At 43.6% G+C, this 22934-nt stretch overlaps 1 protein-coding gene across 1 annotated transcript in view; it reads left to right on the forward strand.

The window, feature by feature from the left end:
• Positions 1–2546: 2546 nt before the first annotated feature.
• Positions 2547–22934, forward strand: part of GLG1 (golgi glycoprotein 1) — an 89837-nt gene continuing 69449 nt past the window's right edge. The window contains exon 1 of the mRNA XM_030025052.2: positions 2547–2901. Within this exon, the coding sequence (XP_029880912.1) occupies positions 2581–2901 (321 nt within the window). The 5' untranslated portion in view covers positions 2547–2580. The remainder of the gene's footprint in view (positions 2902–22934) is intronic.

Consider the following 22934-nt stretch of genomic DNA (forward strand, 5'->3'; position numbering starts at 1 on the left):
GCTGCAATGAGCTGCTGGGGTTATTGCACGGGCAGAGAGGTCGCTATGCGCAAAGAAATACCTCTTCCTTGTTTAACTTGCTGTGTGGACACGGTGAGTGTTGGCCTCTTTTTATAAAATGCTTATTTAATGGCGGATTACGCAGGATGGTAAAATCCAAGGTTGGGAGGAGGTTTCCCTTGAGCACAGGATGCTCAGCAGAAGGATGTGGGCTGCTGATCAAAAAACAAGTCTCCGGAGAGCTCCCAAGGGTGTGGGAAGGAGAAGGGAGCCATAACCCAGCTCTGCTGCTCCCCTCCATCCTCATCCTGTGATGGATGGAGGAGCGGAGCCAGCTCTGGTGCTGGGCTAGCTCTTCAAATAACTTCCACTAAGCCAAATGGGCTGCCAAGCGCGGGCTGGATTTTGCTGGCTTTTGTTTTTAAGTGTTCCAGCTGCACGGCCCCTGGGTGCCAGCACAAAGCCACTTTCCCAAGTGCTGTGTCCCAGCGTGACCCTTGTACGCAAGAAGTGTGGGGACTTTGCCAGCTGACCCCCTCCTCCCTCTCCTGCCCTCATCTCCACCTGGATGAGGTGGCTGCAGGTTGGTGGCCGCAGTGGGCTCCAGCTTGCTCACTGTGCTCTGGTAGCTCCTGGTGTGGGCAAGACGGACGGTGGCATCCCCAAAAGGTCTTTGCCTGGACAGGACGAGGCAGCCTGGGGCAGGAAGGGAGCAGCCCTACATCTCTGCTTCACCCCAGCTCACCGAACCAGGGCAGACCCGTGGAGTGCCCTGGCATCCAGGCAAAAGCTTCTGACTTTTGACCAACTGACTTTGCCAACTTGTGCTGGGAAAACTGCTCCTGGCATCAGCCAGGCAGAGGAATTGAGATGGGATTCTCCCTGTCCTCCCTTTCCATCTGCTGTTGGAAGCAAAGCTGATATTTTGGGGCAAACCCATCCTGGGAGGGTGCTGTGAGCTGGCCTGGTGAGATCCTGCTGCTGGGAGACTGGGAGGGCACCCAAAAAGCTGTAGTTGCTGAGCTGGTGGCGGACCTGTCCCCCACTGCTGCCACTGACCCAACACCTGGACAGATATTTTTTTACTGTGAAATTCAGAGGTCTGGCTGCTGGGGTGGAGGGGGCCACGGCATTACCAAAATGCTGCTCCGATGGAGGCTGTGTGGTTGCAGACACTGCTTTTAGATGATCTGTCACCTAATTCAGCATCCAGCTCCCCCTTATTGCCCTAGGAGGACCTTGTAGATCCCATCTACAGTTGGATCAGCCATTGTAGATCCTGCTTTGGGGACAAGATCACTCTTCTAGGAGCGCCCATTTCTCTCCATCCCCGTGAAGAAAGCCCTAAGCCACGATCCGAATATGACATGCCAAATCCCGGCCCCGAAACAGAGGGTCTTGCACTGAAAGGGCAGGAGGTGCAGCCAACCCACCAAACCCTAAAACGACCAGTCTTGTGGCACCCCCAAAATGTGATTTTTCTGCCCTTGTACAGCTCCTGCTCCCTGGGGACAACCCCAGTGCTGGGCCACCCCAGCACAGGTAGTGGGATTTTACCCTGTACCCTCCTGCCAGCCCAGGCATTCTGCCCCAGGAGGAGCCATGGGTGCATCCATGCATGGGCAGATCACCCTAGCTGATAACTCAGTACCCGGCGTGGGGAAACTCCAGCACAAATGTTGTCTGTGTCGGTGGGGTTTGCTGCCTGTCTCCGGGACAATGCAACCCTTAATTGCATGATCCTGTGCTCTTTTGGTAATGCGAGTCCTTGCCCACGAGCATCCTGGCTGGCTGGCTGGAAGCCACTATTCAGTATTTTCTGCTTTCTTCCAATATTTTATTCAAGTTTTTTTTTTTTTGAGCAGCTATTCTATGTTTTTTATACATGGTTCCATATGCGGCCCCAAGTTTTCTTTGCTGCATGCTAGTCCAACCCTGCTCTGAGCACCATTTCCTCATGGCCTTTCCTACGTCCTCCATCACTGGGGCAGCCAAGAGCTTCTTGGGCTTTTAACGACTCTCCCTGACGTCCCTCCAAGGAGGACGGCACTGCGAGCTCCGTTTCACAAGGGGGAACTGAGGGATTTAGGGCAAAAAAACTGGCCACAGCTTTTGGATACCTGCCGTGGGAGGCGTGGGGGCGGGCTGCCTTCCCAGAGGCGTGAGCGTTCCCTGGCGGGGCACGGGTCCTCGCGTTCCCCGCCACCGGCGCCGGCTCAGCAGTTTAGCAAGTGCCGTCCTGTGTGGCTGACGGGCTGTGGGGGCCACTGTCGGGCCGTGATGACGGCTGGGGGCCGTGAGAGCCGCTGGAGGCTGTAATGGCGGTTGGGGGCCGTGACGGCGCCGGCGGCTGCGATGGCGCCTCGCCCTCGTGAGGGGACGACGGGCGGGGCGGCGCCAGGGGGCGCGCTGAGGGCGGGACCAGGGCAAACCGCGCGCCCCGCCCCCCGCCTCGGACCGAAAGGGGCGTGGTCCACGGAGGAGGGGCGCGGCGCGCTGACGTCACCGGCGCGCTGATTTGCATACGGCGTGCGTGCCGCTGGGTGGGCGGGCGGTCGCGCCGGAGGTGGCGGATTCAAGATGGCGCCGTGCGGACGTGTCCGGAGCCGCTGCCCGGGCCCGGCGCTCCTCCTGCTCCTGGCGCTGGCGGCGCGGCCGGCGGCGGGTGGCCTTCCTCCCGCGGGCCTCGCCGCCGCTGGCGGCGGCCCGGGCTTAGCGGGACAGGCGGCGGGGCCGGGCGCGGCGGGGCCGCGAGGTCCCCGCGGCGGCGGCGGCGGCTCGGGCAGCGGGTGGAAGCTGTCGGAGGAGGCGGTGTGCCGGGAGGACGTGGTGCGGCTCTGCTCCAAGCACAGCTGGGCCAACAACCTCGCCGTCCTCGAGTGCCTGCAGGACGTCCGTGAGGTGAGGGGCCGGGCGTCGGGCCGGGCCGGGCCTACCCGCGGCGGCGAACAAAGAGCGGGGCTCCGCGCCGCCCGCGCCCCTCGGCCCCGCCGCCGCCGCTCCTCAGCGGAGCGAGTGCGGCCCGGGCCGCTGTTCCTTCTTCACCTCGCGATTTTTGTTACAAAAAGCGGGGTTCGTGTATGCAGGCCGGCGCCGGCCGCGCTTCCCGCCCTGCGCCTCCGCCGCTGTGGAGCTTCGTGTGAGGGGCTGGCGGCGAGGGCAGGGGGCCCCGGGAGAGGAGCCGCTCTCCGGCCGGCACCCCGCTTTATCTGCAGCTGGGGGCTCTGCTCTGCCGCCCTGGCAGCGCACTTCTGGGAGGGAGAGGTCTCGGTGGGATGCCTTTGTTTTGGCGTTGGTGCCTTACAGGGTTATTCGCTTTCAGAGGTTTGGGGAGAGTCCTGCCCCTGTAGCGCTGAGGAAAGGTGCCTGGCTGGTAGCAGCAGTGACCCAAGAAGGTGGTTGTGTTTTTTTTTTTTTTTTCCCCAGGTTCAGGTTCCCACCTTCGCGTAGAGCTCACTTGCGGAGGTGGTTGTTTTCCAGTGCTTGCCTGTGTGTGTATGAAACTAGATATGCAATCTTTAGACCTGGCTTAGTTTACGCGGGGAGGTTGGCTCTGCAGTCTCTGTTGTTCCCAAGCATCTGTCCTGAGTGGCGTAAGTCCAGCTCAAGAAGAGACTGAGTTGCCACCTGAGAGTCTTTTCTAGCCCCATCTTTTCATTCATTCTTTGGTGGTTCTTGCTCAGTTTGAAGAAGCCTTTGGGGGAAGTGTCCTTGGCAAGCGGTTTTGGTGTGGAGGTCTGTTTAGTTCTTGGCTTCTCTGCTGTGAAGTCCAGGAATGTCAGGCTGGGTCAGTTTTAATGGCGTTTTATCAAGTGGAAATGCAGTCAGGAAAAACCTGTGCTCCTTTCTCATCTGTTATTGCAGAGACAGCAGATGGCAGTGACTTAGTGGTTACTCTCATCAAGGGGAGTCTTGAATCAATAACTTGTCAGTGATTACTTCCTGGCTTAAAATCCCCAAATAATTTAGATTTTATCTAACTTCATGTCTTAATTTTGGACAGGTAGTTTAGTAAGACACTCATGGCAGACTTTTTAAATTGAGTCCTGATGCAAGACCTGTCACTGTTATAAAATGCTGTGATATTTGCTTTATGAATAACTTGTCCCTTACTGTTTCTTCCACCTCTTTGGGACCTTTCGGACCCCCTGTTAGGGAGGCACCATCTCTGAGACGATCTCAGAAGCTGTGCTTAGAAGCGGTGGCTCACAAGCTACAAGCCTGCCAAAAAGGCAAGCTGTTGTTGTTCCTTTCTTTCCCGTTGTGTGGCCCCTCCCTTCTCTTTTCATAGTTCCAGTGCTTATTGGTTTTCTGCCATTTTAGTGAGGTGGACCTTTTATCATCTAGTTTCTCAGCTTTCTGCTGGAATAGTTTTGTCATTTTAGTGAGTTAAATGCAGAGGGGCAGTGAGTGCAGGGCTAGGGCACAGGGGTGTGCAGGGAGAAGCAAAAGATGTAGGGATGCCTCATATAACACTTTATTTTCAGCAAGTACAAGCCCTTATGTTGGTTCTGCATATGTCATGAAAACTCCACTGTCTTTCAAATATTAGGTCTTGCTTGTGGTTTTCCTTTTCCCCTTTCAAAGCCTGCCTTGTTGTCAGCAGTTTGCTAGCTGTTGGTCTTGTCTAGCTGTAATGCTGTTTCATATCCAGTGCTGAAGGTGAATCTTGTCCTGGGGTGACATCCCAGGCATCGATAGGACATCTCAGGGTTGTTTTGGATTGAGTTTTCTCTCTGAAGGTGCCTGTCTGCGGCCTTGTCCTTATTTGTCTGTCAGCCTGTAAAGAGCACTGTCAGCTGTGCTTTAGCACAGCATTAGACTCAATAGTTTGCCTGCCCTAATGCCGATGTGCTGGGCTGTATCCTGATGTAAAAATGACTTCCCAGAGTGCTGCTCTGAGAAGTTAATTAAAATAACTGACTTCTGTGTATCCCGATATTTAGACTCTGAGTAAAAGTCATGAGTTGTAAACATTGGGTGGCACATCGGGTGATAGGGAACAGGGTCAGATGTTGTCTCAGACATTTCCTTTGCATTGGAGGTTATAGCAGAGAAAATACATGACGTGTTAGCTGTTACGGTTGTTGATCCAACTTTTAATTTTGACCCTAGAGCATCTGACAACTTGTTTGGACAATACCAGAAAAGTGATGATTACATTTTAAAATGGGTGGGGAACTAGTCTTAAGTCATACAAGCCCATTTGAAAAAAAGTCGGGCTAGAGTAAATGGACGATTTGGGGGAGTTGCTGTATGTGGGATAGCGTCAGTGAGGACAGTATTCGGACACTGCTTTGCTACAAGTAGCAGATAAGATTTTTAGATGCAATTTGGTGCAGAAGCAGCCTTTTTTCCACAGATGTTTAAGATCATCTTGCTTTTCTCATAAGAAATGTTCCTTTAAAGTGGAGAAACTTTCAGTTTCAAACTGGGAGCATTACTGCTAAGATTAACCATTGATTTTTCTTCTTAGTGTGATAGAGAAAAGCTAGGACACTTTAAGATTTGAATAACCAGGGAAAACGACTATTTGAAACCTTCCTTTTGAGTCCAGAAAGTGTAGAGAAAAGGAAGGATGTGTTTGTTTTGGCAGCCAGTGTGAATGTGATCATGTTATTTCAGTATCTGCTGATTTGTTAGTGCACATGTCTTTAAAGTAAGTCCTCCTTTGCTTTTGCTGGGTAGTTCCGAATCTAAAGAAACAGGAGTGTTGAGTCTGTGGTTGACTGGTACAGGAGCCTAGCTTGTAGGATGAATGTTGAGAAAAGCTGTTTAACACAAATATTCAGTAAAGAATAGTTTGAAACAAAAGAAGACAGTAAAAAAACCCAAACAATCCAAGCAAATCCAAAATCATAAATTTTGAAGTTTTGATTTTGAGAGGTTGCTTGTAGACTGTCAATTTAAAGTGTTATCAACACAGATTTTTAAGCACTGTGTATTTCTAGAGTTCTTTTTTTAAAAAAAATCAAACCTAATATCAGATACTTTACCACTGATTTTTCCAGCAAGTCAATGAAATGCTTAATTGGCGTAGTGCAGAGTCTGCTTCTGCAGGTGCAGAACTCTTCTGCATTTCAGGTTGTTGAACTGTTTGAAAGAGAGAAATCAAGGGACAATCATGTTTTTCTGCTTTCCTTTCATAGTAGAAGAATGGGAAGGATGCTCCTTAATTGGAGGAAGTAGTGATCAGAGCTGGTCAGCTTAAACCTCTTTGACTATAATCAGAAAATAGAATCAAGAGCATATTTTGGTGCATTTTCCAGATGAGTTAATTTCCTTCAAGTTAAAATTATTTGTGTACTGCATACATTACTGTTTTGAGTTGCTTAAATTTTGTCATCATTGTTTTAATTGTTACCCAAATAACTTTATGCCCAGATATAAAAAGAGGAGAATGGGGGGTGCATACTTCTGTTTTTCAAAAATGTGTTCTAAAGAGGTTTTTTTGGAAGTTACTCTGACTGCTAGCCTGTTTCTAGAGAGACTTCAGCGCTTGTGTTTCACTCAACATAGACTGCAGCCTTTAAGCACTTTTTTATGGGGTGCTTATTAAACTAATTTCCATGGTGGTTCTTGTATAAACAAACCCATGAAGTATTAATATATTTGCTAGCTAAAAGTTTTTGCATGATTAATGATGACTTGCATTTAAAGCATGACTGAGTTGTTGAATTTGAGGTAGGAAACATTAGCAGGTATGAAAATATCTTAACCAGTGTAGCTCTCTTATCTGGTTTATTAGTGGAGCATAATTTCACTGTTAAAATATACCTTAGATCTGATTAATCAATGAATTAGCTTGATGTCATAATTGTTGAGCTTTACTTGCATTGTGCTTGTAAAGATTATGTAATATTTAAAACATTATATCCATCTATATAATGCTGTAAAGATTATGTAATATTTAAAGCATTATATCCATCTATATAATGCTAACGCATTATAGGCTAAATAGTTTTTCTAAGATCAAATGGTCGTGGTTAAGTTGGGATTAGAGATCCAAGTTTTGGCCTCCTGCTTCTTTCTTCATCCTGAATGGTTCCAATTCTTTGGTAGCATCTTTATGGCAGGGACAGTATAATTGAACCTGAATGCTCTGCTTTCTGGAAAAAAATAAGGCTCTCTTAATGTTGAGGACTGGGTTAAGAACAAAGCAAGTTAATCTTAAAGCTGTGTATTTTAAGAATAGTATTTTTCCTGTTATTTCAGATGCATAGTGTAAAATGCCAGAAAATTCATTTGATGTGACTTACAGACTAGGAAGTGTGTAACACTTGACAGGTTGGGAACTGGCACGTTTCTTCTGTATAAATGTTTTATTCCTCATTCTGTGGAGGCTTCCCTGAAGCTTTTTTGTTGCACTGAGGTGGGTGTGATGTGTTAGGGTAGCTTGATTTATTTTAATTTTTTCCCCCTTTTATCTCTGTAATTTATTGAGTTGGAGGGCGAAGGTTTTGTTTTGATTCAACATGCGACATTATCTCATATTTGAGCATGTACTCGTGTTTCCATCTCTCACAGCTTTCCCATGCACAAGTGGAGGCTGGCATTTAAGGTACCTTTTTTGAGATGTCTGGACTGTGGCAGCAAATGACTGTTTACCTGTCCAGAGCTGTAAGTGAGGGCTGTGGATTAAACATAGCACAGGGGTGGGCTAGTTTTTAGGAAATGCAAATAGTGAAGACACTGTTTACTGACTTGGCCATCTCCTTCAGTGCTTATAGCTTGTTTTTGTCCCACAAAACCTCCAGGCATTCTCCCTGGCTTTCAGGTGAGCTGTTTTGAATGGGAGCTACCTGTTTCTCAGGGTGGTAAGTACATAGTTGTGAGATGGAGGCTGTTCTGGTTCTCTGATCATTACTATTGCAAAGGAGTAGGCAGTTAGTATTCCAGTGATGCTCTTGCAGTGTCTACAGCATTATCATCTGGTTCAGATATCAACACACGAAGGGATTCTTTTTTTAAAGGCAATGATCAGAAACCTGGAAAATGTACTTTAAGCCTTGCCAAGGGCTTTGCTTACACTCTCCCTTTTTTCTAAGGGATATTGACCTGGTGATGATTCAAAGCCACCTGTACAGGGCACAGGAGTTTAAGAACTCTTAATGTCCTTAAGGGGAAAAAAAAGGCGGGGAGAATTCTTACCCATAGTTGAAGTTGAGCTAACTTCAAGTAAAAACGTGTTGCAATTTTAAGAGATTGAGTTAATTATTGGGCTGTAACTGGATGCTAGACTCTGTATGAGTTGAAGCCTGTGCATCATTATTAGAAATTTCCATATACCATTCTGTGTCTAACTGAATTTAATGAAGAATTTACAGTGGTTTCTGGCAGATGCAAATTAATTAGAATGGTCAAGACTGGTCTCTCCTGCTTCTAAAATTCATAAAATGGAAGGTGGATCTATCAAAGTCAATGGAAGGGAATGGTTGGACCTAGGAGGAAGGGATTGAGATGATAAAGTTTTGAAAAAACATATAAGCAACAACAAGAGAAAGTGATGGAGACAAGGCTGGAACACTCTGAAGCTTTTTCTCCTGAGGCTTGGCTTCTTAACTGAGATTAGCCACATTTTTGTTCTGAAGTTCTTGTTTTTCCTTGTGTTCAGATAGTGTCAGCCCAATTTTCTCCTGGCCTTTGTAGTTAAGTCTTAAAGTAAAATTCTAAATACAATTTAAAAGTCTGATTTGTGTTTGGATTACTTACTTTGGTATCAGCCTTTGGCTTCATCTCAGGTTGTAGAAATATTTAAAAATACCCTTTTCCTCTTACTAAAGCCACATGTGAGCTGACTAGAGGGTAAGGTGGTCTCTCTCCTGCTAGGTCCTGGACTTACTGTATTGTGAACAGAGCATTAAGCACAGGTTCTTCATTCTCCATATCCTTAGCAATCTTAACAGCCGCTGCACTTCTGCTTATCTGAGAGAGTTTTATTTTTGTGGTTTTTTTTTGGGGGGGTGGGGTTTTGGTTTTTTTTGGTTGGGTTGGGTTTTTTTTTGTTGTTGTCGTCCCGTCCCCCGTTCCCCCCCCCCCCCCCCCCCCCCCCCCCCCCCCCCCCCCCCCAGTTTTGTGCTGTTCTTGGCAGGCTGATACTTGTGGTAGCTTGTTATGCATCAGTTTGGCCTGGGATATTTGGCTTAATAAAGGGGATTATCTTACAAGTCTGCTTCCTCTAGTGACCTGGCACTGCTGGCCTGCTGCAGCTCTGAATACCGAGGAGAAAAAGAACGGAAATACAAGGGGAGGAGTAGAGTTTGATGCAGGGTGTGCAGTCTGAGCTTGGCTCAGGATGAACTGAGAAAGCTGTGTTATGCAGAGGTCTGGTTTTGGGGAGGTGATTTACTGAGCCAAATAGTTGAATATATTGAAAAGCAAAGACTCAGTCAGTTGTGACAGAGACAGGTACAGCTAGATTGTGTTTTCCCTGCTTGCATCCTCTCCTCCCTCATACTGGAGGAAAGGAGATCACTCTAGTGCTGCTTTGGGTTGTCAGGGTTGGAACAGAATGATTTGAGGAAAGATTATTCTAGGCAAATTGTGTGCTGTCTTTATTTTCTAGTATAGAGATAATGTCTAGATGTTCTTTATAGCATAGCTTTCCTGCATGTGAGCACCACGTTCTTGGCAGACTCTGCTTGTTTTGGTCTTTGGAAAATGTATGCTTACTTTTCAAAAAGCTTTGCAGTTATTCTTCCTAATAATAAACTGCAAAGAGCTGAATGAATAAAAGGTCTAGGTAATTGCCTTTTTATTTGAAATCTTGCCTCAAAATAGTTTTTTTTATCTTCTGACTAATTTAGTTTTAAGGTCTGTGAAGTTGGTTGCTATGGCACTAAAAAATTTCAGTTCTGTTAGCTGATAATTTCTTGTCATTATGGGATACTTCCATTTTCTGGATGTTCAATTTTGCAGTATCCATGGCAGTGTGCTAGGTGAGGAGCAGAGATCCTCACTTCCTCAGGTACCAGCTTGTAGCATAATTGCAACCTTTCTTCATTAAGACAGTAGATGAAAACCCATACAGCTCAACTCCTGAGCAGAGGTGGCATTCATAAAACTGTGTCCTGGTACGCTGGTGTCTGAATGTCTGCAGTTCAGAGCTGAGGAATTTCCTTCAGTAGTTAGAGAGGAGTCTGTTTTCTCAAAGCTGCCTTTTTGGGGGTGTAGTGCTCAAGTTTATTTTATTTTCTCTTTGGATAAGCATATCTGGTAGCTCTCTTACAGCTTTGTGAGCTTAGATTTCATGTGTTTGCATTAGAGTGCATTACTTGGTTGTAACATCTAAAATTTTACCTCAACCCGAACTGCACATTTGATGTCTTTATTATTGTCAGTGCTGTGGCTTAAGACTAATGGTACACATCTAATATCTCTTTTGCCAGGTAACAACATAGGAACAAATGAATATTAATCATGCAGGACAGGAATGTTTATTTGCTGCATTTGTTATTATTTGCATCTTTGCCTGAAACAATGCCTAAGAACTGCTGAGGTGACAAAAAAGGTAGTATTTAATGTAATAAATATTCATGGTTTCTCTACACGCCTGAAGTATTTTACTCTTTTGCAGTTAGTAGAACTGTGTGCTCTTCTGTAAAAAACTTCTTGTAGTTTCCTTATTTGATTCTCGGGAGTTTTGAGTCTCTTCTAGAGCACACAGCTGGTCGTGTTGATGTAATTAAGTACTTATATGTAACAGGGTAGGTTAATAACAAATAGCTATTCCAGCCCTGCTATGCAAAATCATTCAGGCAAATGTGCTGTCTTTTGTTTAAAAAATAATGCCTAGCTTAATCTGGTGGTGAGTTTGTTTTCTAGATCTCTTGAATCATAATAGGAGGCTCACCAGCCTTCATGATGCTCAGTAGTTTGCTAATTGAGACTTTATTTTCCAAAGTGTCATGTTAGTGGACGGTAAAATACTTTCTACCAAATGAACTGCAAAACAAGCTCGGCAGAGCATGCATTCTTTTAAGTGTTGAAGTAATTGCCCTACAAAAAGTTCTGATAGAATAAAAAAAAAACAAAACAAACAAACAACAAACCCAAACCTGCTTGGCTTGTAGACTTTCTGTAACAGTCCAGGCTTGATTTGAGCTGAGTCAACTTTTGTTACACTGTTCTCAGCTGAGTTGAAATAAGATCTGCAAGAAGCTTACAGTAAGCTCTTTCATTATCAAATTGATTTTTTTGCTTATGTCAGTGTCTCTGTGGCCTATCTACATATGTCATAAAATCAGAAAAACTAACCGCTTTCAAGTAAATGACTGCAACACCACAGTTGTCATAATGTACAACATGAATTGTTCATGAGACTGCAATTCTTTAGCCGTGTTCTTGGTGCTTTAAACACATCAGTATTAATGTGATCCTCTTATTGTAGAATTCAGACAGGCTAGTGAAAATCTGGTCTCCACTGATATAAGGTCCTGAGTAAATGCAGGTGCGGAGAACTGTTGACCGTGAGTTTTATTTGTCAAGCATTTTATATTGCTATTCACATATGACATTGTGTTGACCCTGCTGCTTTTTTGATTGTTATCTTTGAACTGATGCTATGAGCGCTGTATTTTTGGTGCTTCAGTATTTGAGACACGTGAGTTGATGGGTCTCTCACCATAGCACAGCTATTCAAACTCATGATGGCATCTGTCTTACCTTACTGAAGTCTGTAGAGTTGACTCTGCATAATTAATGAGTATGCTGATGCTGTCTTTCTTGCTGCCAGTTTTCAGACCAAAGGCTCAGTCTGCTTTTCAGTAACGTATGTACTTTGCAGCTAGTGTCATTGAAGAAGTGTGGAAAATTCTGAGTTGCATGTTATAGTTGGCAACCGGAACTGCATTCTTGATGAGTAAGTATAGAACAACATACAGGAAAGTCTTTTTAGTCAGTGTAGAATTGGAGAAACTCAGCATGCTGTAAACTGTGGTTTGAATGGGAGGTTTCTTACAGCAACCTTAACGATCCATGTTTTTCTGCTGAAAACAGTGAGGTGAATTTTCTGCAACTGCCTGCTTCTCAAGCAAGGATTCAGCAGGATAACAGGTCAATGCTTACTGGAGGGAAGTACAGGTTAGAAAATACTTAACAGCAGTTGCTGCTGGAAAACACAGAGCTGTTTGACTCCGTATCTGTGGCAAAAGTCAAAGATCTTGTGAATGTAGTAATATCGCTTACTTTTTTTAGCTGAAGGCTTCCAGGCAGCGATCAGCAGCCATCTTCACTTATTTTGTTTCTGATTAGTCATATGAAGCAACGTTATTTTTTAAAGCCAAAAATAAAAAGCTGAAACACTAGTTTATGGTCTAAGTCTTCCCTACATTTTTATTAAACTGAGTACTGGAATGAGACTCCCATGGCGAATGCTTGTCCTGTCTCTAGGAATCCTAATGATAACAGCATCATCTGGGAAGGTGTGGTGCTAGGGAACATACTTTCCCCTCAACTGATTCACAGCTCTAAAGGTGTATGCTCATTCTAATGTTACTGTTAATAGCCTCAATTAGATGTATATGTGCAAAATACTAGTTGTAGGAAGGATGTGATTCTGCACTTTCCTTGCAGAACACAAACAAAGCCTTGCTGTGTTTTATATTTTTGCTTTGTGACCCTTTACCTCTGCTTTAGCAGGCATCAAACATATGGTGAACCATCACTGATAATACTCTCCTCTCTGACTACAGAAATAGCAGCAGTGTATAGGGTAGACTTTTGTGGAATAATGCAGAGTTTGTTCTAGCTCAGGTACTCAGCAGTGTGGCTTGAGCTTGTCCACAACAAACCCCTTTCATGTGCTCTGAGGCTACATGGCTTCCTTTCTATGAGCAGCTCACAGGTAAGGCCTACACAAAGAGGAAAAGCATACAACAAGCCACAAACTACAGGGTTTTTTGTTTCCCTCCCCTCCTCCAGGCATTTGTGAACTCTTCCAGCGTCCTGTTGTATAAAACCATAGTCTAAACTTGTTCTGCTAGGGAGACTGCTGGTGGAATTTAAATTCTTCTCTTTGTATGTCAGCTCTTCCCAAAGTAATTTCCCCAAATACTTTCCTCCCTTGAGACATTCCAGTGAAATCCATCATGACTTTGTGATGTCCTCAAAGATTATTTAATAAATGCTGTCTTCTAATGTCTGTTTTACTTACCAGGGTTCACAGCATCTTAAACTTAGAATACTTGCAAAAGGCATTTTCTGAAAACTTCCTAATACTAGAGAGCTCAGGTAGGCTGTTGTGTGGTGTTGACATGCAGCTGGGAGGAGTATTGAACTTGGATTTCTCTGCTTTGTAATTAAAAGAGAAGGTGAGAATCAGTGCTCCAGTCACTTTACCTGCTGGTTGTCAGCCCACAACTGTATTATCTAATGTGTTGTCTGAAGTGGCTTAGGGCAAATGGAAATAGGCAAAAATCTTCCTATGGCTTAGAGTTGTACATCCTGAAAAGCTTTAAATAACATGGCAGCATATTGTTGCCATCTTAAAGTGATCTTTTGTCTGTTGGGAGATGGAGTTTGATCTCTGACTGTAATCACTTCTGCATTACCTAGTGGGACCACTAATTTGGAATTGGGGCCCTGTTTAGGAGATCAAAGTTTTGGCTTAAAAAAGCGCCCCTCTGTGAACCTAATACCGAGCCATTCAAGCAGAATGGTAAAGATGTTAAGAGCAAGGTGGTAGAGTAGTTTATAGCCTGTTAGACATTAAAATGTTGGAGGACCTCTGTATATCTTCAAAACTTTATTGTCTCAAGTTTTAAGGCAGAGTATTATTTCATATACCTTGATTGTTCTGATCTTAAATTGGGCCAGAAGAGTCTTTCAAAACTGAACTTTTGTTCTCAGGAACCATTTAAAAGAAGCTTATGGAGGCTGGGTGATAATACAATTCACTACCTTGGGAGCCATCTTGCTGAAAGTACTTCTGAACAGCCCTTTTGGGGTTTGCCATGGTTTTCTTTAAGTTCTTTGTTTGTATGTTGCATACAATGTTTTCATAGCATTAAAAGCCATAAATTGAAATTAATCAAGAGGTCATCTTTGAAAGGTATCTAAAATAATGCCTCAAAGTTCTCGAAAGATTGCATGTAAGTAAAATTTGGGCAGTGTGAGTACAGTGCTGTTTGCTCCCATATTTATAGAGCTCATTGTTTTGTTTTGCTGTCTAGAATAAGTTCATCGATTTGGGAGCTGTCCCTTGGTAGCACTGTTTTGGGTATGTCTTACTACATGTTCAGACCTGAATGCAAGACTTCAGCCGTGAGCTTCCTTCTGTGTACACTGGTGAATCTGAAACCATATGGATAGGTGAGCCGTGTGGGTTGTCGGTAGGTGAGCATCTTTATAGGAAGAGATTGGGGGAGATGGAGAATTGAACAGCACAGTCACTTTCCCAGTCATGAAGCCACCTGGAAACGAAGGGAAGGACGATGATGTCAGGGTTGTTACTCTTTCTGCTTCTAGAAGCTGATCTGCAGTAGCTGAGAGGATCCACTCTCAGGCAGGCAGTGCTTTTTGCCACTGTTTCCCAGCTGGGACTCTTACTTCTCCTGGGATACTAGAGCAGTAGGCTTGTGTTGAGCATCTGGGCATGTAGCCATCATTAATAGTCAAGGTGGACACTCTTCTTGTTCGTTTGTTTTTAACATGGAATTTTTCATATCCCTTATTATTCAAATGTCAAACCAAAGCTGTGCTAGCCAAATCATCTTAATTAAGTCTTTCCAGGGCAAGGTACAGGAACTATTATTCTAGCTTGCTCTTGGGTCAAAAGTACTTATTTTCCTAGAAATAGATTGTAATATTCCGTGATACTGATAAAATCACAGACTTGGCCTGATGACAGTGAATACAGTAGCTGGAAGGAATGATTCATTTCATAGAGAAGCAAATAAGAGGTTTCTATTAGAATCTCTTCTTGGATCGCATGGCATATTGCTGGGATTTTGACCATGGAAGTATTTATCTTGAAGTTCCGATGTTTTTGGTTGGATGCAGTAACAGTAGAAAGATGCTGCCTTTCCCTGGAAGAGGTACATGATCAGGTGAATCTTCCAGAATAATAATGACTTGGAGAGGATAGAAATCCTTTCTATCCTGGTGTTCCAGGTAGTGGTAGTTGTTAGTGGCCACCTTAGTAAAGCACATCTCACATCTTATTCTGAGGACTGCTACAGCCCTGGTGCAAGGGGTAGCAGAACTTCTTCCACATCAGTTGCCATTCCTGTAGAATTACCCCCATGGATATGCTCTTAATTTGCAGCCTTGTCTGTTTTTTGTCTTACTGGGTTGCTCCCATTTGTCCTTTTCCAGGTCTGGCTGTCCAAGCTTAAAAAGGTACTGTAAATCTGACAGGTATGCAAGGTTGATGATATCTTGGGCTGGACCTGGATGAGAACCTGTGTTACGATCCTGCATCACTTTGGGAGCTGCTGGTTAAAACAATTCTGCTTTGGTTTCCTCAGCTACAGTACTTGGCAACACTAGAATAGTACATGGGCTGAAAGTGTGGACAAAACAGGGAGTCTGTCTTGGTTCCATGAACAGAGGTGTTTTTTTTTTTTTTTTCCTGCTTTTCAGCATTACATGTTCCATAACAGTTGAGCTTTGCGTGTATAATCTTGGGAATGAGTAGCATCTCTTAATGGTGAGCAAAATGTGTATTTTTTTAAAATTAGTCTCTCACCTGAATGAGACATAGCTATGTTTCTTCTTACTTACAAAAAAACCAAGAACAAACCACGTTTAACATTTACTGGCAAGACTTGCTGTATCAAAAGATAACAGTGTAAGATAAAAGATAACATTGGGTGCAGATCTGAGTTACTTGGTGTTTCACATCCTTTCTTACTGTCTGTTGCTAGCTCTAATCCAATGAAAGAGCCTTCTGAAAAATATGGAAGAGTTCTTTTGCCTGTAGCATTTCAGAGTCTTAAAAACATTGTGTGGGATTGAAATGTTGCTTCGTCCTTCTTCTGGAGCAAATCTGCAACTTGTTTTAGTCCAAAAGGAATTCTAGGACTACAAGAAGAGCAATATCCTATTTCTGTACCAAAATGCCTGAGGCTTTCGTCAAAGAGAAGTGTTATCTGGAGTAGGATATTACTGCCCTGAAGAGCTTATTTGTTCTTAGATTTGATATTCATGTGCCTAGTAAATATTTGGGATTTGATTGCTCTAGGCATTCATCCTTCAGGGAAACTGGAACTCCTCCTTTTAATGCAACAGAGACCCTGGGAGCAGCTGTGGAGGATGGAAGGGGCACAGATTGCTTGTCCTCAAATTTTCTAGACAATGTGTCTTGCGAAGTTTCTCGCACATGTTTATGAAGTCCTGTGTAATCTGCGACAAGCTGTGGATCTGCTTGAGTGTATAAGAGCCTGAGGTACCTGTGTGATGAATACTGCTCATGACTTTGGGAATATTGCAGTGCTCCGTCTTACCCTTGGTTGTAAGACTGTGGACACAGTTGGGTAGTTTTATCAATGAAACTCACTGCTTGCTGTTGAGAAAAAAGTGCTCATTGAGGAAAACAACAGATAAGTTATCAAAATAACCCTTGCTCCTGGAGAGCTGCCAGTGGAGTGGAGAGGGAGGCCTATCGGTCACACTTGCATTTGAATAACATGACATAACATAACATGAGACAGTTTAGGATGAAGGGAACAGGGGGGCTGCACTTCCAGCCCCTCAGGCTTGCTTTGTGTTCAGACCTTGGTTGCTTGGGTAGGCTGTGTGGGATTTAAATGTCAAATTAAGCTTAACAGTTTTAAGTCTTGGCATGTGTGAGGCTTGTCCAAGCTTAAATAAACTGAGTGCAGAACTAAAATGATGCGCATCTCTTACATGGATGTGTGCAGTTGAGTACTTGTTAGCTATGTGATCGAGGCCTAATTTTTTTATAAGGTGTTTGAATTTTTACAAAATGTCCTGGTGAACCTAAGCTGAAATTTTTTTTCTTTGAGCTGTTTAACAAATTGCGAGTAATCTGTTCTTTTTTATTTGTTTGTTTAAAAAAAAGACTCCCCAGTTGACTTCATTTAGACTGTTTGACCGTTTACTTAGTGTTGAGGTATCTGTGTCCTGAATGGTGATTTTGGTGGGTGTTTCAAGTAGTTTATGCTGTAAATTTGGAGCAGTGCTCTAGCAGATAGGAGACGCAGTGGCTTTGTCTGTGGAGTGGTGTGAAGGGGCATGTTGGCCCATCTGACTGAGTAGTGAGGCCTGCAGTAGGTGGGGAATATATGCTAGAGATGTGTCAACAGTTACAGCTAAATTGCTGCATGAGGATTTGGGATTTCCCTGTTCCCATAAAGAGAAACAGCTTTAGCTTGGATTTCTTTATTAACAGTCTCTCTTTCTTCTGTTCATGGAATAAGCTGGCCTGTCTGGTCACTCATTCAGAAATGTTCCAACATAACAGTTTCTGGATGAGGTAGTCAGCTCATCTCCCAGGAGTGATTTCTCTGGATAGGACAGTGCATGTTCGGTATAGCTACACTTGTACCGTATGATCTTACTGCAGTTGATTTGCTGATTTATTTCCAAGCTGTTTGGTTACAGAGCTCTTCTCTGTTTTAATGTTCATTTTTGAAGAAGGGATCATCTCAGGGATGTATTTGGCTGGTTTGGGGAGGAGTGGATAGCATGTGTTTCAACTGATAGAAAATTTAGTTTGTCCTCTCTAACACTGCACACCATGGTGTCGTGGTTTAACACCAGCCAGCAACTAAGCACCACACAGCCGCTCACTCACTCCCCCCCCCCCCAGTGGGATGGGGGAGAAAATCGGGAAAAAGAAGCAAAACCCACGGGTTGAGATAAGAACAGTTTAATAGAACAGAAAAGAAGAAACGAATAATGATAATGATAACACTAATAAAATGACAACAGCAGTAATGAAAGGATTGGAATGTACAAATGATGCGCAATGCAATTGCTCACCACCCGCCGACCCGCACCCAGCTAGTCCCCGAGCGGCGATTCCCCGCCCCCTCTTCCCAGTTCCTATACTAGATGGGACGTCCCATGATATGGAATACCCTGTTGGCCAGTTTGGATCAGGTGCCCTGGCTGTGTCCTGTGCCAGCTTCTTGTGCCCCTCCAGCTTTCTCGCTGGCTGGGCATGAGAAGCTGAAAAATCCTTGACTTTAGTCTAAACACTACTTAGCAACAACTGAAAACATCAGTGTTATCAACATTCTTCACATACTGAACTCAAAACATAGCACCGTACCAGCTACTAGGAAGACAGTTAACTCTATCCCAGCTGAAACCGGGACACATGGCATTCAATAATGACAGTAATAGTAGGGCTGATTGTATGTATATTTTAGGCTTTTCCTTTCTAAACTGAGCATTTTGTTTGTTGTGTGTCAGGGAAGATTATTAAAAGGTTCTAATGAACTTTTCTTGGAGGTTTTTTGTCCTTTTACAAATGCCTTGTGTGTAAGGTCAGTGTTCCCTGGAGGTTTGCACGCCTCAACCAACCCTTGGTATCTAGCTCTTGTCCCACTTTTTAGGCTGTCTTTGCAATGTGTTAACACCTCAGCAGAGTACTTTAAGAGAGAGCATTCTCTGAAAAGCCACATCTTGCTTTATTCTGTCATGCTTTGTGATACTCCTAGGAAGAGTGTTTTGGGGAGAGGCTGAAGTGTGATGGCTTGTTGGCTACATAAGGCTGCTTCAGGTGCTCAGCACTCTGGTTAAGAGTCTAGGAGCTGATGGGATAGAGAAAGATGCTCTAGAAGAGCATGTTAGCATGAGCATCCATTCATAGGGAGGTAAAACTGAGGCATGATCTTATGATTATGCACTGCATGTTATTAACATAAATCATGGTGATGCATAATAGTTGGATGTCTAGGCAATTGGTGAAGTGAGCACTGACTTGACTCTAAAAGTTGTCTGCTTCACTGCTAAAGCCTGCTGCTCCTGTGGTCAGAGCGACTGAACTAAACATGCAGCAGTTCTTGTACAGGGAAAATGGGAGCTGGTTTCAGTGTGTTTGGCTGTGAATAGCAGCACTTAGGAGTGGCTTCATGTGTTTCAGTGGTTCCTGCTCCAGATATGCTCATCCTTGGAGAGACTTGGACAGTGTCAGCTGATCCAGGTAAAACCTTTGTGGCTGAAGTTGCAAGTCAATACCCTTTGGAGGAGCTTAATGCTAAAGTCAGGAGGAGAAAATATTTTGGTTCTATGTAATAGAAGCAGGGCAAAGACTTGGTGAAGACTTGATGGGAAAAGATGTTCATATTATCGGAAACTGGGTTTAAGGGGGGGTTAAAATTTTGCACCTGTGGCACATGGCTGTGTAAATGAATTCAGATTATATATCTAGGGAGGCTAATGGAAGCATGTTTTAATGAACCCTGGCTAATTACTCTATTAACTTCTTGATCAATACCCAGGAGACCTCAAACTACTTGCAGATTGTTTTTTAAAAAACTCTGCTATATATATATTTTAAATCTTCTGCATATAATCAAAACAACTGGAGGGACTTGGTGTGTAGAGTTCTGGTTCATCAGGGCTTTATGTATTTGGAGGCTGTCTGTAAATTAAAGCTGAAGACTTCAGCACTTCCAAAACTATTAATTGTGAATTTTTGATGGGAAGTGCAGATGAATAAATGGGCTTAAGAGAGCAGATAGTAGGGGAGAACATGAGTTTTTTTGAATAATCTTTGCTATAATTGTATTGAAATGTGTGGGATGATTAGTCGGGTTGCTTTAATGTGATTTTTTTTTTTTTTTTTTTTTTTTTGCTTTAGGGTTGGAACCTGTTTCACATGCTTGGTGTAGACCAGACAAGGCAGGTGTATGTGGCTTTCTAAAAGAGGAAAGTTCTTGTAAATACTTGCTAGTGTATGTATGTATGTTCTTAAAGTGTCCTCTATAAGGACCACCTCTTAGGTTATCTCAGGAACTTGGTTTTCTCCAGAATATTGTATGTGAATTTCAGTGGACTCAACATGATTATTAAATGTCAGGCAGGCAGCCTTACCCTTAAGGGATAAAGTATTGTCTTTAAATTGATTCATATTAAGGAAGTTGGAATAGGTTTAGTCTTTTCTGATTGAGCTAATTAGCAAAACTATTGTGTGTTTGTGGTTAATGCATCACTCTGTGTGTGTGTGTAAATGGATAATGAATGCATAACCAAGATTAGGAAAGGTAACCCTTCAGCAAACAGCCTGCAACACTGTCTCCTTGAGTTTTGTTTCATGAATTCTTCACAGTATTCAGTGAGAAATGCCAAGTCTGTCAGGCAGATGGCTTTTATTCTTGTGTATATTCAATCCTTTGCAGCTTCTGGTCTCCTGTTGGTAGCAGCACTGATTGTATCAATGGAAAAGTATCTATGCAGCCTGCTTTGACTTGCATAGCGGGGGAATGACTATGCACAGGAAGGCTTTAGGCAGCCTGTCAGATGCATTAATGCTTTACCACTTGAAGGTTTGCCCTCTTCCTATACTATAGGTGGCAAGGGGATATAAGAAGCAGCATGTGGCTTGTAAAAAGAGACTTAGGAGCCTAGTGGTCTCATTAAGGGAATCCCAAGTAGAGCATTCTCTGTATAAATGAACATCAGGTGGTGTTAACTTGAAAACACCCACAAACACTAAGTTGTAGGTCTTGCTGAAGATTATAAACTCTCACTGATTTGAGGGTTTGAAATGATTCACTGGTTAATGGGCAGACTGAACAGATCCTTTGCCTGTGAGCTTTTCAGAATTGAAACTGGCAGGCAGTTTGAGGAGCTGGTTCCTGAGGTATGAGCAGTCTGCTTAAGAGCTTTTTTTATTAGACCCCCAAAATTCGTTAACTTGGTAAAAGCCTTGAGCGGAATGTTGTCACTCGCAGCCAGAGAAACCAGAGCCCAGCTGGGTCTTGAACTTTGTAAGAGAGAAGTCCCTGGAGTAGGCAGTTAGCAAACAGGGTTAAGAGATAACATGGAAATCATGGGACTTTGAGGCAGAATCCAGCTCTTCCCTCTCTTACAGAAAACTGAACACACCCTTTTCATAAATCAGAGATCCTCCATCCTGTGCTATCCGAAAGCAGCAGTTGTGTAATGTTGTGTTGGCATACTGTTTCCTTGAAGTTTTCAGAAAGATTACAAGATTGAAAAATAGCCAACAAACTGTTCTCCATATTCCTTCAGAAATGAGTGGGAAAGTTGGAATGTTATGCTTTAGTGTATTGTAGAGATCGCTTTCCATGTTCTCTCTCTTATCTTCCGTTTAATGTTGCTTATGTGCCTAACTCTTGTCTGCTTTGTTTCGTTGTTGATACAGCTCTTGTTTAAAACAGGAAAAAATCCCTGTTATCAAGAGATTGTTCAAGCATGACTAGAGATAAAATTAACTAGCAAGTCAGTGCTGTGTGCCTGAGGAGTGGCTTCAGATGATGGCTCGCATTCCCATACTAAAAATGACCTTAGGCAGTGATATAAAAAGACAAGGGTGGGCAAGGGATATCAACTGGAGTGAAACTTTTCATCTAGTGGTGGATATAAAAGGACAAGATCTAACCTTAACAGCGGGTCAGTGGAAGATGGCTTTTTGTTTTATATGCAGAAGTCTAACAAATAATTATTTGTCAATTATCATTCTTCAGTGCTTTCTGTGCTGATACAAGGCATAGCCGATCTGGCTCATGGCCTTTACAGAGCCTTTACTGAACAACTTCAGTAAATGATTGTAATCACAGTGATTCCTTCCTGCAATCTTGTAGTTATTCTCTGGCAAGAAGGTGGGGATCAAATACAGACAGGGTTTCCAACTGCTGGGCTTGCCGATTTTATTTATTTATTTATTTTTCTTAATACCCTTTTCATGTAGGTTCTCCTGGCTGTGCTAAAGGAAAAGAAACTGCTGTACAGCTGTGGATCATAGCTTCAAATATACCGGCAAATCTTTTGAGAATAGGCAAACGTGTTCTGTAGTTTTACTGCAGTGAATTACTAGTGTAGATCCCATGTACTGGCTGAAGGATTTTCTCCCTGTGTAATTTGGTGTCTGCTTGGATTTCCAATGGCACAGCTGTGCTGGTGAAAAATCATGTGTCTGGTTGATGTCATCCCAAGAAACATGTAGAAAAGGCCATAGCCATTCAGACTTCCTAGGAGCAAAAGTGATGAGTTAACACAGTAATAGTACTGGGTTTTCATCCTTTACTGCTTAATTTTCTGTAGTTCTCTGGCTAATAACATAATTGAATTTTAAGTTTTCCTTGACCTCTTAGGTACTTGAAACAAATGCAGGTTTTTTAATGAGACAGCTACTGGCAATTGTATTAATTGATGTAAGTATTATTAAAGAGGCAACACAGCTGGTGGTCCGCAGCTTGGTATATTGATGGTTGTGTTCGGAAGTCTGCTTAATTCTGTGTTAAAATTGGATGTCTGGGTGTGTTGCTGTATGCAGACTCCTTTGCAGGCTGTCTGCAAGTAGTTCAAAAGCTGTTGCTTCTTAAGAATCAAAGAGAACCTCGCAGCCAGCTGAGCTGCTATAAAATCCTTTTCTTGATCTTACAGAAGCTTTACATTCTCCTGCAAGGATATCCTGGACCACATCTATGGAGCTTTAGTTCATTCAACTAGGATGTGTTTATATGAAATGCTTTCTTTGCTGTTGCTGGCTTATGAGGAGCCTCCTGTGCCACAGCTTGTTGCTGTGTGCTTAGTTATGCCAGCTGAGTTGCTTGCAGGACCGAAACTGAATTCCTGATTGAGCTGGAGGTTGTGGGGTGGACTCAAACCTTTGATCAGCCATTAACTTGAACAGCACAGCTCCTCAAACAGTTGCATTGGTGGTGGTGTTCAGGGTGCCAGTGTGAACAAAGAGCTGGAGATTGATAGGGGGCGTGTCAGGAGTGGAGCAGGGTGGATCCTTAAAGCCCAGTGTGAACTGCTGTGCTTCAGGGTGT

This window comes from Aquila chrysaetos, chromosome 9 (assembly GCF_900496995.4).
Source record: "Aquila chrysaetos chrysaetos chromosome 9, bAquChr1.4, whole genome shotgun sequence".
Taxonomy (NCBI): Eukaryota; Metazoa; Chordata; class Aves; order Accipitriformes; family Accipitridae; genus Aquila; species Aquila chrysaetos.